The sequence below is a fragment of the Macrosteles quadrilineatus genome, unplaced genomic scaffold, assembly GCF_028750875.1.
Source record: "Macrosteles quadrilineatus isolate MER2022 unplaced genomic scaffold, UCM_ALF_1.0 Scaffold_3__2_contigs__length_128488019, whole genome shotgun sequence".
NCBI lineage: Eukaryota > Metazoa > Arthropoda > Insecta > Hemiptera > Cicadellidae > Macrosteles > Macrosteles quadrilineatus.
The window spans coordinates 109,458,615-109,474,946 of record NW_026542596.1 but is presented as its reverse complement, the minus strand read 5'-3'; the positions used below and the strand labels follow the sequence as shown (position 1 = coordinate 109,474,946).

At 36.8% G+C, this 16,332-nt stretch overlaps 1 protein-coding gene across 5 annotated transcripts in view; it reads left to right on the top strand.

Annotated features, from left to right (window-relative positions):
• LOC128988893 (insulin receptor substrate 1-B) overlaps positions 1-14,702 on the top strand; it is a 41,262-nt gene extending 26,560 nt beyond the window's left edge. For all 5 annotated transcript variants that reach the window (XM_054410656.1, XM_054410654.1, XM_054410652.1 and 2 more), the window contains 8 exons: positions 3,119-3,302; positions 3,685-3,860; positions 4,433-4,569; positions 4,881-4,959; positions 5,952-6,095; positions 7,373-7,568; positions 7,795-9,621; positions 12,209-14,702. In XM_054410656.1, the coding sequence (XP_054266631.1) occupies positions 3,119-3,302; positions 3,685-3,860; positions 4,433-4,569; positions 4,881-4,959; positions 5,952-6,095; positions 7,373-7,568; positions 7,795-9,621; positions 12,209-12,413 (2,948 nt within the window). In that variant the 3' untranslated portion in view covers positions 12,414-14,702. The remainder of the gene's footprint in view (positions 1-3,118; positions 3,303-3,684; positions 3,861-4,432; positions 4,570-4,880; positions 4,960-5,951; positions 6,096-7,372; positions 7,569-7,794; positions 9,622-12,208) is intronic.
• The last annotated feature ends 1,630 nt before the right edge of the window (positions 14,703-16,332 follow it).

Sequence of the window (16,332 nt, the reverse complement as noted above, 5' to 3'; positions counted from 1 at the left end):
TACATGGGGCGCTCGTACCCAGTGAAACATTTTGCCTCGCAACACTTGCTTCGGGTGAAATGCTGCATCAGTGTGCGGCCGGCCTAAAACTGAGCCCTCGACTCACCTAAAGAAGATGAAATCAGGACATGGATAAATTACGACCTACACAATATGGAATCAGATCTAATGAAAGCTATTTTGATATCAGGCATTGTTTGTTAGTGTCCTTAGATTCCATTAAGTGCTCTCCATCAAAAGTTATTTATCAACAAGTCAAAACCTTATACCAATTCTTGGAAGCAATGGCTGATATAGCCTTTTCTAGCCTAATCAAATACCCACAGTCGGTAACAAATTTACAAGATTTACTTTTTATTTTTCACTATTTAAGGCATGTACAGTGTTCAAATTAAATTAAATAAGTTCAGTGCAAATGTCATCAAACTTTTTTAGTCTTCACTAAAGTATATTAATATAATATATACCCTTTATTACATTTGTCCTATTACTTTAAACTATAACATTTTGCGTTTTGTGGGCTAAATTTGGTTGCTTTAAGCATGCTTTTATAATTTATGCTTTATCCTACCTATTGGGCTTCAATATTGGCAAAACAGCAAGTGTTGGTTTTATTTAGGTAAAAAAAAACAAAAAAACACACAAAACTAGGCCATCAGACAAACTTTTAATAGTTACTATAAAGATTCTCCCAAAATTTAATTACTGTACTGGATTGAAGATTTAAAATTCCAATATCCAACAAGTCATACAGGCTGTCGCACGAAGAGGTTTATACGTGATTGATTTAATACTTGTATATTGTTCTTGCAAGTAGGTTTTGAAAATATTTTGTGAATATTTCAGCTCCCTAACATTTTTAGAAACACAATGGTGTCATATTAAAAATGTTACCAATTTGCTCCCTACAAAATTATTACCTTCTTAAGTTATTACATTATTTGATTACTGTGTTGTTGTTTAAACTCTTATTGTTAAACAGGTGAATGAACCATGAACAGAAGGTGTATATTAACATTTTAATATCAACATTACAATCATAACAATGTTTATTAGGTAATAAGCTTGATATAAGTAAATCAAAGCTTTTTAAGATAGTGAGGAAATAAGGTGGCAAACCTTGGTATCAGAGTACAGATTTTAGGATTATTGGTGAAAAAGAAGACATAAAGATACAGTAATTAAGTTTTTGACTAACATTTTCTCCCTGAGAGTTAAAGTAAAACTGTAGGGCTGTGATATTTTAAGAAAGTATTTAAGCAATACCTACCATTTTCTCTTTATGTTTTTTTTTCTTCTGAAACTGCTTCTGCTTCATTTTATTTGCTTTTCTTTTTCTATGTGCCAAGCTTGCATTACTAATCACAGAGCTTTTATATTTCAGGAGTATTGATTCGTCATTACCATTTTAAAGGGGTGATTTTGAAAATGTATCTTGTTTTAAGAACTATTTTATTATTTATAGTTTGTCACCTATTAGTGAAAGTAATTGTACTTTTTGTGGGAGAATTAGTTTAGAAAATTTATGTTCCTTCAACAAAGAATCGATAAAAAAATAGACACTTTTTAAAATAACTTCTTGATCAGCATTGTACGTGTTATTAATTTACCTGAAAGCACAAAAGATACGTCAAATAACAATAATATATTTAATTTACACTTGTTGGCTTCGGTCTTGGTAACCGCCCAAAGTCCTCAGCATGCGGTCGGAGACTACGCCTGGCACGCCATACTGTTTATTCATAAGACTGTAAATACATATCAAAGATGGTAAGTGGTGATTGATTTCGATTGGATACTCCAATCATCATCAGACCCAATAGGCGAATGACAAGAATCAAAAATGGCGTCACTTATATACTATTGGCTACCGGAAGTACCGTCCAGTAAGTTTCTATAAGTACAACTTGAGTCAAAATTCACTTGTTCATTAATTAGCTTATTTCTATTTCTAAATTTTTCCTTGTAAATATATAATTCTTCCCAAGGATTCATCACGATTCCTTTCTTATAATTCTATAAAATACATACATTGTCTTCCATTTTCCCTAATGAGTGGCCATTTTGTAACAAGTGTTGTGCGCCATTTGATCTTTCCGGTTTGTTATTTCTCTATGCAGAGACATAGTTTTTAAAATGTTTAAAAAGTTTACAGTTTGTCCAATGTTAATATAAGTGTTATTTGACATATTTTTTGTGCTTTCTGGAAATTTTTTAATTATATGCCAGAGTTTTGTTTCTTATTTTTACCGATTTTCCCAAAACTTCTTTCAATGGTTATTGCTCTGAAACGTAGTAGACATTTATGTGGTAACCAGCTGTATTCAAAGCTTGTAAAAATAAAATAGTTATTACTTTCAAAGCCAACTTTATCAACCTTGTAAGCCAGCTTATCTAACATACTGAACAATTAACTTTGTGTAGTTAAAAAAAAACATTTTTTATCATTCTCACTTTCAAGGACCAGTTCATTAATTGTAAGCTAGCTTGTCCCAAGAGTATACAAACACCTTAAGCTTTTCACAGGTATTACCACCTCCCCACTGATCCTTAATGATTGTATCACCTTAAAATTTATTTTTCCATAATTGGGATATTTAAAGGAATATAGTTTAGATTAGATAGCTTACCTGAGAAAATTAGAGTCTAGAGCACTTAATAGATACATATTAAAACTAAAAGGGTGGCAAAACTTAACATTGGTATTTAGTCTTCTTGTCTTCAAAGAACAGATTGAAAAGAAGTGTCACTTAATAACTTAAAACTGGAGTAATTGTCAGTGTTTATAAAATATATCTTTATAAAAGCTAGTTGAGAGGAAAGATTGGGGTTATTATCTTGAATGAAGAGCTTTGAGTATTTCTGGAGTCTATATTGTTCTGGTGGACTGATTCCCACCTCAATAGGGACCTGTTGCATTAGTTTTCAGGTACTTTATTGCGTTAGTGGTGAAGCAAGAATCATAATATAAGCTGTATCCATCAAAATGGATATTTATATTAGCTCTTTGACTCTAATTTTTTCACTTAACTCTATCACTTTTCAAAATTTGTGATCAGCCACTTGGTTTTCCTTTTCAATAATTATTGTACTCATTAGATCGTTTGACCTGTTTTAGGTCTAACAGGGGTCCGTGACCGTTGTGACAGTCTGCCCAGTAGGGCCCGCACAACCAGCGAGGGAGCTCATCATCTGCCCCATCCCCCCGCCAGTGCTAGACACCTCGCCCCCGCTCACCGCCCCCATTCCATGTACATCAGGAACATCTCTTACTCTCCGCCTGTTGGCTCTAGTCCTGTCAGGTATGTGAGGTGAATTCTTTTGGCATTTGGGAAGTTACTCTAGGTTACTCTAGTTTAGTCACTAGGATCTGTTATGTTTGGAGTATAGGGTACGGATAGATTTTGCGGTTAAAACCGTTATCAGTTAAGGATTTTTTTACTAAATTCAAGCCCAAATCTATATATTTAATTCCATAAGCGAATCGGTCACTACAAAATATCTCGAGCTAAGAAAAAGGTAGTAGCATGGCTGTTAAGGATTCATTTTAAAGCTTAAGGTCCAAGGACAGTGCGCTGTAAACTTAGGTGTGTGTTGCTGCATAGATAGTGTAAGGCATACCTGAATAAATAGTTAATTTCCCCGACACTACCCAGTCTCCTGTAGTGTTGTAACTTGTTGCAGTCCGGCGTCTGGTGCGTGTTCGACGGACTCTGCAGGTTCATCACTCTCCATGGACGGGGACGGAGGAGAGGGAGGCTGGGGGATGGAGGGGGAGAGTCGTTACGGACACTCTCTCACCCCTGATGAGCCTGTCATCTTGGAGGAGAACTCTGACGACTATGCGCCATGGCACGCTGGTTAGTAAACTAAACCTTTTCTGTGTTTTAAGACCAACTAGAACTTAGGCTATTAGCAAAAAACATACAAACTAGAGTTTTCGGATTTTTATAATAATGTATGTTTGATGAGTTCATAAGTTACACTAAGAGTTCATGAGTTATATTATTGTGGGTACTTCTTAATAATTGGCTGGAAATTATATACATTTAATTTTACTGTAACAATGTTTTTATATAGTTAAGTAATAGAATCCATTTTTTTATTTTTATCGTACACATATTATATGACATGTTTTCTGACCTTAGGTTTTAATTAATGCATTAATTGAATTTGTTAGTTATTTTTATCACATAATTTATAGAGATGCCCTTAAGAGGCTACTGGATTCAAGACGTTAAAAATAAAAGGGTCAAGAGGTTTAAACAGACTTTATAAAGTGGACAGAATAACAACTGCCTAATGTGGTTGCGGCCCAAAGTAACCTAACGTATCCCATTCATTGACTATTCGTTTAAACAAACTTACAACTACATTTCCACCATAAGCTGATTTCTCACAGATTTGTATAACTCGAGATGCTGGTTTACAGGGGAAGATGAGAAGTTGAACAACTATGTAATGGAGAGGTCGTTGTGTCTGCCGATACAAAGCAATAGTAGTCTGGCCAATCTGCGTAAATACTCTCCCAACCCCAATACTGGGTTCAAGTCCAGCTCACCATCCCAGGTAAGTAAACAGTAAAGTTAGTGTTTAGAAACATCAAGAGAATTGAAGGCATCCCACCTAACCTCGTTTGTTGATTATTTATTGTGACAAATCTCTGAAGAAAGACTAATGGAGCATTACATGTAGACGAAATGTTTATTGTTTGCTTATTGTCGTTTCACCCAATAAGAATTTTTTGGGTGCATTTGATGTCCAAAAAAAAAGCACACCTAACCATGGTCAATATATAACATGGTACTAAGTTTGAATTATTTAGAAAAATCGATGAGTTTTGAAGTAGAAAAGTTTTTAAATGCAATTGAAACTTACAGGGTTCATTCATGGATGTGTACAGCCCTTGTGGTTCTTCTCCCCTTGAGACCCCTGGGGCTTATATGCCCATGAGTCCAGGTATGTTATTTGTTTTTTTCTTAAGAATTTTGATGAATCTCGCCAAAATTCAGTATGCAGGTTAGGTCTTTGTAGAAAGAAAGACTTATCTTTCATCATGTTAGCTGCCTAGTGTGCTTGATCAGAACACAGATCGCCTTTTTAATGATGGACGTGTACTTATTTGAATTTGAATTCATTGTGTGAATGTTTTGTATATAGAGCAACGGCACACCAAGGCCACACTAAAAAACAGGCTGTAATGCTCGTCAAGCATGACGTCACGATAGAAGACGGCAATGACGTAGGTATTTATTTATTTATTTTCCAAGGAAAGATTAAAACATTACGTCATTGTCATCTTCTATCGTGACGTCATGCTTGACGAGCATTACGGCCTGTTTTTTTAGTGTGGCCTTGGGCATACATAGGTGATAATAACAGTATTTTGAGTAAACCATTTTATGAATTCTATATATTATAAACGTTGGGGAATCGGGTAGAGAAATAAAAAGACTATTTGCGTGTAAAAGCTTTATACCTGAGTAAAAGTTTAGTGTATTCTAAATTAACCAATGGTAAATAACACTGTTGTTAGTTTTGCCATGATCTATGAAGTTGGTTCAGCAGTGGAGTTCTTATCACTGATGTCAATATGTTAAAGGTTTTTAAATAACATTTTAATTATTTTCAAATACTCTATGAAAAGTATTCTGTGAACTAATTAGTTCTGTATCATATTAAAGTGACAAATATTAAATGATGTGGATACCCTCCTCAGAGAAGGGATTTTTGAGGTGATTTTGGTTATGTTATATCAATTGGATCAGGTTAGATCTTGGTAGTTAACTTGCCTAACCTAACCTAATAAAATGCACTGCTACATTACATTCAGAAACCAACTCTTAAATCAATTATATTTACTCAAAACGATACAAATTGTTATTTTTTCATTAACTTCCCTCTTAATAAATTTGCCAAGAGAATAGAAACTTAACCATGTTGACTTTTAGGAGACTCGCGGGTGGTGTATAACCGAGCAGGATCCACTAATCACTCACGAGGCAGCAGCTTGGCCGAGGAAGGTTATGTTCCAATGGCTCCAGTCACACAGGAGGACGGCTACGTGGACATGGATCATAAGCATAACAAGAGAGGTTAGTGCCATTGTACAATTACATGACTACGGCTCAGTTGGACAAAGTATCTAAGGTATTGATATTGTGGGTTCACGTCCTAGTGTCACCACTAATATTTATCATTCTTTCCATGACAGGGTTCCCACTACTTGTCTTCAACAAAATTCACGGTGTTTTCACAGTTCTCACGGTCTGCTTTTATAAATTTCACGGTCTCCAAACAATGTTAGTTATAATGACAAAACTTTATGTAATGCTTTTTCTAACCAGTACTTAAGAATTTGTAGCCGATAAATTTGACACCATTATTAAATTTAACATTGCTTGGATCTATAAATGCAGGAAAGCACAAGACCGTAAAATCCTTAGGCCCATTACATGAATAGAACGTAATAATCGGCCAGTCGGCGAAGAAAGATACAAGAGATAGAGGTAGAGAAATAAAGACAGAGACCGATAGACGTGGTGTTGAGAGGGAGGGTAGGGGAGAATGAGAGGACAACAAATTTGGGGTTGAGGGAACAGAAAGGGAGGGTGAGAGAGGGGGAGGGGAGAGAGAGAGAGACTGCTCAACTATAAGGAAGAATACTCTCTCTCTCTCTCCTCCACCTCGCGCTCTCCCCCCCCCCTCCCTCTCTGTCGCCTCAAAACCAAATTTGTTGTCCTCTTATTCTCCCCTACCCTCCCTCTCAACACCACGTCTATCGGTCTCTGTCTTTATTTCTCTATCTCTATCTCTTTTATCTTTCTTCACTCTGCGCCGACTGGGTGATTATTACATTCTATTCATGGAATGGGCTTAAGGATTTTACGGTCTTGTGCTTTCCTGCATTTATAGATCCAAGCAATGTTAAATTTAATAATGGTGTCGTATTAATCGGCTATGAAACGTTGTGTGCTGGTTAGAAAAGGAAAGTTTTGTCATTAAAACTAACATTGTTTGGAGACGGAGAAATTTATTAAAGCAGACCGTGAGAACCATGAAAACACAGTGATTCACGTTCACAGACACATATACATATATACAAATTTGAACGAAAGGTGTTTTTGGCGGGCCTCTGGGGTATCAAAATGAAAATGTAAATTGGTCCCGGGCCTAGGTTTTACCGTGCTACATACAGTAATAGCTACTTCCCTATAGGCTAGTGCATAATCTGTGTAGCTTTCAGATCAGCTGTTTCTTTAGACAGGATCATTTATAGAAATCCAATGATCAAGGGCAGCTGGGTTCCGTTTTGAAAATTCCTAGACACTTTTGATTCTAAGCTAAGCTAACACAACCAACCTGTCACCAGGAGATGTATCCTCTGGAAGTAGTTGCTCCATCACCTCCGGTACTCCCTCTACCGACATCCGGTTCTCCGAGTACAACTTGGAGAGGGTATCAACTCTGATCAGTCGTGATGACGACGTCACTCCCAATGAAAGGCCGGCCCGTGCGTACAGTGTTGGGTCTCGGCCAGTGAACATCAACAACAGCACTGCTAGCCGGTGAGTGGATCAGTGTGGACCTTCTATTCAATTTGTAAAAGGATACCCTTTAGGCTATCCTTCAAAGGATAAGTCAAATGAGCCCATTTGACTTAACTGTTTTAGGGATTTTGATCATGTCTATTTATAACATGTTAAACAAGATTTACTTTGGATAGGCCCAAGTTTTTTTATATAATTTGGGTTTCACGCTTGAAATAATAAGTTTTGTTCACCATGTTTGCAGGAATGACCCAGTAGCGTCATGTGAGCCACTCCGTGTCCGAGCATTCTCAGTTGGGTCTCGAGGACCAAAGGCGCGGCCGGTGCTGCATCCTCATCTTACGCCTCCCACTCGTCACTCATCTCACTCCTCTGTGGAACCCTCCGACGATCTTATGGAACTGGACTTCAGCAAGAACAACAAGTCTCGCACTCGCAACAAAAACCCATTCAAGAAACCCGCAACGTCAGTCAGTTCTGAGCATTTGACATTACCCTCAGGGTCTGGCGTGTCTTCGGCTGCTTCATCTTACTCTACAGCGGAAGGGAGTTACATGGAGATGTCTCCACGGTCCTCACCCAAACCCTCTGACCTCGATGTGGACGTGACTCACTTGGCACCGTCCCCTCCCAAGACAAACAGATTTGGAAACATCATTGGAAGATCACCTCCTAAAACCACTTATGCATTTGATCGTAAAATGGCTTTCTTGTCGTCTTCACCTCCAATAAATCACGCATCACCTCCCCTGTATCGCGTGCCGGAGGCGGATTCTGGTTATGTCGAGATGACTTCAGGATCCCGGGACGAGTTGAGAAGTGGAGACTCGGTGACAAATAACTTGTCTTCTTCACCTAGAACTGCTCTGAGACCGAAGTCGCCTGTCAACAACGACGAGTACATGGAAATGAAGCCCGGTGGTGAAGCCAAACCTGTGTTACCAAAGTCTACTCAGCCTCGAGTGGATACTTTCCCGACAACAGAGAATCGTAATCCTCAATTTAAAACCAACCCGACTCCTTTGATCAAACAGCCTCTATTGACCTCTCAAAATTTAATAAGGCCCAGAGGTTCTTTACAGGAAGACTATTTGGATATGAGTTTAAAAAGGAAAATGTCTTTAATCGAAGACAATAATAACAGCAAGGTCATAGTCGGAAGAACAGCCCCAGTTGATACTCCTAAAAAAGCTCCTGAAGGATATGTTGAAATGTCCTGGTCCAGGAATAAATCTCAGAGAAAAGCTTCCATCGAGAGTAGGAAAAGTGAAAATGAAGATTATCTCAACATGTCAGGTGATGGTTCGAACAAAAGAGAAAGGAGAGGCAGCAGAAAAGACCGAAATCGCTATAGCTCACAGCCGATAGCGATACAGCCTAATAGCAAAGAGGGCCAAACTATGAGTCCAGTGTTTCCATTCTGTAGTCGCAAACATTCAGCAGGAACTCCACCCAAAGTACCTTGTTTCCTACCTCTTAATAGCTACGGCAGTGCCTCCCCATCATCTAGTCCGTTTTCTTCCTTGGGAAGGAACAGAAACCGCAAGACAGCGAGAAGAGACAGCAAAGAGTCCAATACCGGCAGCGGTATGACCACCCCTTCAGGATCCACCACAACAATTTTTCCTCTGAATCTGAACAGTCCCGGTTCGCCTATGAAACCTTTCACAGCGAAACAAGAATATGAACTTTCAATGTGTCCAGTGGACGCATCAAGCGGAACTGTGAGACTTTCACAGCCTCATGAAGAAACAAAAGAAGAGAACCCCTCTACAGTCGACAGTGACTATGTGAATTTTGTGCCTGGAACGATTCCGGAGGTGTCAGACGATTATGCCGTCATTTCACCGGCTGCAGTCGCAGAAGCGAGTCAAAACGAGAGCACAAAGAAACCTATGGAGAGACTGGTTTCAGACATGTCTAACTTTACATTGAAGATCAGTGATGACAGTGTGAATGAAGTGAGTGCAAGACTAAGTGAGTTGAACACTAGTGAAGTGTCCAGTGACAGCACAGCTCACAGCTCTGACCCGTCAGTAGTGTCCAGAACATCCTCAGTCAGCAGTGTAGGGTGAGTTAATTAATTAAAAATTTGCTATCAGGTAGTATCAAATGAAAATTATATTTTGGAAACGTCTTATGGCCAACGTTAGACAATTTAGACCACCTTTTATAATTTTCCCATCTTTTATAATTTGCTGTTTCGTGAGTTAACCATATACCCTAAGTGTAAAGTGTTACAATTAGACATATTTTTTTTATTTACTTTCCATACATTATATAGTGATAAAAATTTGGAAGTAGTTTGTTATATTTATGTGCAGTAAGCATCTCAAATGTATTTATTTTGGAGAAATAGTTTAAATGAATCAGTTCATTTTGTAATTCAATTTTCAATATTAGACCCAAGTTGATACATCTTTTCTAATCAGGTTTTTAGTGAAATAGTGATTTTGACCAAGAAAGAAAAGAATGTTTCTTATAGTAGTAGGCAAGTTAATGTGAATATGGTAGTTGGCCCTATGCCCCAAGGTGGCTATTTTTCTCGTTCAGTAGAGCAGTTGTAATAAGGGAACATCTGCCGAATCTGTGAACAATAGCCGGCTCGAAGCACAAACCCAACCTCTGGGTCCACGTTAACTTGGCCATGAGGATAGACATTTTATTGAGCGTAAAAATAACATCTTCCCATTCTATATACCATTAATATTTTAAAAGTATTTAGTTTGTGATAGTTTTATTGGGGTTTGTTTTCTATACAAGGTGGAAAAGTCCCGGGACAGTTTCAAAAAATAATAAAGATAGAGCTACAAAACTTGGTACAGAGTTAATGGATACCTTTTTAACACGTAATTCATTGATTAGGTTTGCGGCTTACTAGATTTGAGAGTCAGGCCTAATCTTAATCCCTGCAGTACACTATCGCCGAATGTAGGCGAACTAAGACGAACGTGATAGTGTGCTCGTGTACATTTGGGGTAGTTCGCATCGCCAACATTCGTGTTCGGGTGCGCTCGCTTTTTTGGCGGTCTCCCGTCGTGAATCAAAGGAGACGAACTAGGACGAATGCTGAGCGCAGACGGGCACGAACATAGCCAGTACACACTCGCTGTCATTCGTAGTCACGGACGCTTTCTTTCTACAGTATTTACTGCAGTGGTTGTTTAGTTAGAGTTACTTTTAGTTTTTGTTATTAAATTATTTTCAACTAGATCTTATATAGATAAATTAATTGTACAAAGTACGGAGTGTACGGAGGAAACACTGTTATTTTTGGAACTGGAACTGTACCATAGTGAGCCTGTTCTGTGGCCGTGGGATAATTTAATTGAATATATACATATATAAAGTATCGCTTAATAAAACAAACATTTTAATAAAAAAAATCAAGCATTAATTTTAAATTATTAAGCCACAGAGAAGTAAGAATCTTAGGATACACATTCAAGTGGTGTCTAACACCAAACGGAAATTATAGAATTTCCTCTATAATCATCTAGAATAGTCTTTGACGTTAGCGTCCATGTTGCACAAAGTTTGGTGGGAATGTTTTGCCGCGAATACGCAATATTGGGTTTAGCACTGTTCGACCGAAGTTAGCCGATGGTGTACTTGGTTAGTTCGGGATGGTTCGGGCTGCACTTTCGTCAACATTCGTGGTCGCAATCTGACCCGAACATTCGGCGAAACATTCGGGCGAATGTTCGGCGATAGTGTACTGGTAGCTTAAATGTTGGCATAGGTTGATATGCACATCAAATTAAAGGTCTTTGTTAGCAGAATTCAATGCTGCAAATTTTGACTCAAAAGGACTAGTGAGTAAAAAATGGCATCCATTGACAAATTCAAAATGGCAGATTCAAGAAATCTTTGAAGAGCGGCCATTATCGACTTGGTTGTCCATTTGAGTTTATATTTGCGGCATTGTAATCAATGCTTCACTAATAGAGTACTAGTGAAAGCCTCTTGTTTTATGTACATATCAACCTATGCTTACATTTAAGATTTTCTCTCTAGCTGGCCGTCCCCTGAGGGGGTAGCGTATCACTGAATAAAGTGTTAAAATGGTTTTAATGCCCAGTCACTTTGTACCAAGTTTTGTAGCTCTCTATCAAAGTTTATTTTTTAAATATTTAACTGTCCTAGGACTTTTTTCCACCCAGTGCAACTGTTAATCTTTTAAAAGATATGCCGGTGGCTGGTCTAGTCAAATACAATTTTCTATTTAGTACATTTGGTACTAAAAGTCACCTGAGAATCGGATCAGGTTCTAGATCCCCAAATGTAAAACCTTTTGATTGTTTTATTTTACCAATCACGATGGAAAATGTCTAAAGGAAAAAAATACAGGTTTGTAAATTAATTAGCCAATTTTGAAACTTTAATTTCTTTACATTTTACTTTAGAGGAGCCCAATGAGTTTCCTCATATAAGATTACTACGATTTTCCTCCAGTGGATAGAATTTCATACTCAAGGCCTAAGTTAAAATCTTGCTAAATAACAATGTCAATTTACGCTATTTAAGTTATAATTTCAAGCCGATCCTAAGTAGTAGGCCCACCTTTGTAGTACAGGTAAGATCTTGTTAGGATATAGTTTTATTAGATTTATTCCGATACTAAAAGGCGAAACAATGTTGTTTAATTTCTGTTACAGTGAGAAGGAGATCCATTATGCCTCACTAGACCTGGTTCGTTCCAGTTCGGAGGATGACACTGGCCAAGCCAGAAGTCTCAAGTCCCAGACTTCGCTCACCGAGTCTTCCTCCACTTCCACCCCTAGTCCCAACGTGGCTGCCGACCCTTCCTTCACCTACGCGGAGATAGACTTTGTAGCCAGCCAGAGACTTCTAAGACACTGAACTCGAGATACTATAGCCAAGTAACCGTGCCAGTATCAATGAGTTTAACTTAGCTAATTTTGTTATGAGGAAATCAGATTACCCATCGTAAAACAAAACTGTTTTGTTTTTGATCGGTAGTATATTAAAATATTCCCGTTAATCCGGTGAGAAACTTTGAAAATGTCCTGCGGGTTAATAGGTTGACCTTGTATTATATCTGACTCTGGTGCCATTTTGTTAAGTTCCTCAGTTTTGCCGCGGAGTCTTCAGTCTTGTTCCTTGGTCGAGTCGATGCTCACTTTTATACACACGTCATGAGTTGCGTTACGTTTTGAAGTAACTTGATTTTATAAACTAAATGTATCATCACTGAGTGGATTTTACACATTATTTATACGGTATAGTTATTATTTCCATTGTATTATACCGGTATTGTAGGTTAGTCCGGTTGTCATATATGCACATATTGCCTTTAAACCTGCTGCTATGAAGTAACAAACCTTGTAAATCTCTCACAGTCTCGATACTGTGTTTTGTGATTCATCTTTAAAAGAATCCGTTGAGTTTTGATGTTGATGTATAATGTTAAGTTTTAAAACCCCAGAAAATAGCTGGTTTTATTTTTTAGTTGTAGTTCTAAGGTTTTATAAGTTTGATTAGACTTATTCTATAACAGAATCATTATCTATGTATGATGCATTTTAAGGTGTATTTAATTATTTTCAGTTTTTATTGTTGAAGATGAAATATAAAAAAAAAACACTTATTCCAATGTTTGAAAACATCTAAAAGTTTATGTATTTTATGAAGTCACTTAAGCTGCTTTAAAGCAGAATAACTATATCCTTCAAGTAAAAATTACAAAAATTCACCTTTTTCCTTCACTTGGAGGTGCTAATCTTGATATTTCTGATGCACAATTTTGCTTTTGTATACCCTATCAATCTTTATTTGTTATGATAAAACTTGTTACCTTTTACAAACACAAAACATCTCGAAAATATGACATTTATTAAAGCTCAGGAAGTATAAACTAATCTGTTCTTGACTAATTCAGTACATTTGTGAACACATTTTTATCATTTACATTTAACCAATCCAGATTAATTCATCTCAATTTTCCACAAAGGTAATTTGTTAAAACTAGTTTTATGTCAAGGAAAGCACATCTGTTGAAACTTTGCCTCGTATTACTTTTTTGTCCTAAATCCTTGTGTTTTCCTTTATCTTGTACAAATTTAGTCGTAGAGGAAGAAATCGGAGATTACATTGGCCCCGGTGTCCGTCAAGGTTTGTTACCTAAATGTATATAACATCTATCACTATTGTTGTTATCCTGCTGTTGTATAGACTAGGGACTCATAGCTTTCAAAGCATCGTCATATCCTAACTATGTTGTTGAGGTGTTAATCCACTTGTTCAGTTGCACGGCCTGAGAAGCCTAGCTACTCTTCTACTCGTGTTTTTATACGGAGCCAAGCCGGTTTTGTATTTTAAAGTAATACGTGTAGCCGTAATTTAGAAATTTCCAAGTGGGAGGATTTATTTTGTAAACTGTAAAACTTTGTGATGATCATCGGGCCTAAAACGAATCATATACATAGATTTTGGTTATTTTTATATGAAAGTGGTTCAAGAGGTGTCTTTGTACTTACCAGTAATTGTTTTGAAATTTGTCAGACACAAATTTACAACATTTCCGATTTATTAAAATCTTGTTTGAAACATGAAAATAAAATGTTTGAAATGTGTAGGTAATTTGGATTAAATATATGTAAACCAGTTAACCTTATCACTGCCATGTGTTGAATGATTTTTTTAATTTTTAAAGCTCCTGAAAAGTTAAGGTTTTATTTACAGTTTTGTAATTAACATTGTTTTTTAACTGATTTCAATTACAATAATTCTTTATTTTCATGTTTTCTTATTTTTCCGGGATTATAGTAGTAACAGGCTAATAACATAGACAGCTCTTTGTTATCAAACAACTCTGTCGATGCTCAAAATACTATTTTCTGAAGACAAAATGTTGTTGAAAAAGTTAAATAGTACAAAATACCTCTTTAACTGTGTGCTAAGTGTACTGTAAGTTATTTAAATTTAAATAAGTACACTATATATTCTTCATAAACTATTAGGTATAGAATTTTACTATCATTAAAGGAAAAATTTGTATTGGAGTTTTAGTTTTGCTAATAGTATAATAGTTTTTTTTGTGTAAAATCCAAATGATTCCAAGCGAAATACAAAAATATTTCCATCCTCTTAATTTAGGCTTTATGTAATAAAATAAAAAGTTGTTGCATTGAAAGCTATTTTTGATATTTTCGTTTAACCTTCATAATGTCCATGTTATAAACCTTAGGCAAAGTACTTAGCATGATTTTTAACTGATGAACATGTATGATTTTACAGAGGCCGATCCAGGATATTGTTGAGAGAGAAACACATTGATTTTTTTTTCATATAGCAACATAATTGTAGTGTTTTCTTTGAGAGGGTTCAAATTAACACTATTTTTAAAACTGGGTGTCCGTTCGTTAACTGTTTTTTAATTGAAACCCCCCTAAATTGAGTTAAAAACGTCAGTTTCTGTTTATTGGTTGCTATGCAATAATTTAACTGTGATCGCAGCCCGTAGGTGACGAGAACGAATCTTGGTGTTCGCGGCAATGTTCAAGATTTTACCGCAATCGGGGAAGGCGATGATAATGTCGCGAGATAGAAGTATGACCAGTGCTGGACTTGCCGTAAGCAAAAGGGGGCAGATGTGTTTAGCACAAAAACCACTTTTTATAAACAACAATTGTTTTCTAAGATAAATTATTTTCCACGCTCGCAAGTAACGACAAAGATTTCCCTGTGATAGTGGGAGATGTCCACAATTTTGCCGCGACCGCAGGCAATTCTTTTGCCAAGAGGGGGGCACACGCTCCCCTGGCTGGATCCACCACTGTGATTTTACAAAAGACTGCAACATATTTGTAAGAAAAAGGAGCAAAGAGTGGTGTCATACAAACCATAACTACTTAGTAATCTAAGTAATTAAGATAGAAGCTTGCATAACATTCTTGATTCATAAGTAATGTCCTCAACTCGAGCTGATAAAAAAAACAAAATGACCCTTGCAACACGTGTTAAAAACAGACTTTTTTTGCTGTAGTATGACTGCTGTTGTGTGAGTAACAAAATTATCAAGATGTTTCCATAAACCAAAGTATTTAGCAAATTTATTATTTACTGTGTAGGCATTCTAACACATTCTTTTTTGGTGTATGCTTAATAATTTGTAAACTAAACCAATGTTTTCATAAGTTAATATTATTGCGTTTTGATGGTTCGAAACTGGACCCAGCTGTCCTTGATCATTGGACTTTTAATAATGGTCCTGACTAATAAAACAGCTGGTCTTCTTAGTCGGTAACAAAGTTACACAAGGCATTTAACTTCTTTCTACTCATGTTTGGGTTCAAATATGCACCTAGTCTCAATCTCAAACGATTATGATATTAAATTAATACACACAGTGGGGATAACCAACTGTTGGTATACTTTTTCTTGTTCTACAAAACATGTATATTAAATTACCCTAGAAAAGAATCTCCCACAAACAAACCACCCATCTTGTCAACTTACACACTACAGTACTTCCTTTATAAGTACCATTCTTTGCTAACAAAGACGTTTGTAAGTAAGTGGTGGTGGTGGTTGTAAGTGGTTGTAATTGGTTAAGACACCCTTCATGTCCAATAAGCTGGCACAGTCTATTTTGTAAGTGGGCCTCTCTCGCCAAGCTCAGTTACAGTCAGGTTGGCGTCACACACCAGACAGTAATCAATACCTTATACTATGGTGCTATCTCATGGCTTAGCTTAGGAGACAGTGAACATAGAATCGAGGTGGTGCACAATAAGCTGTCCCAGCTGTGATGCAATCC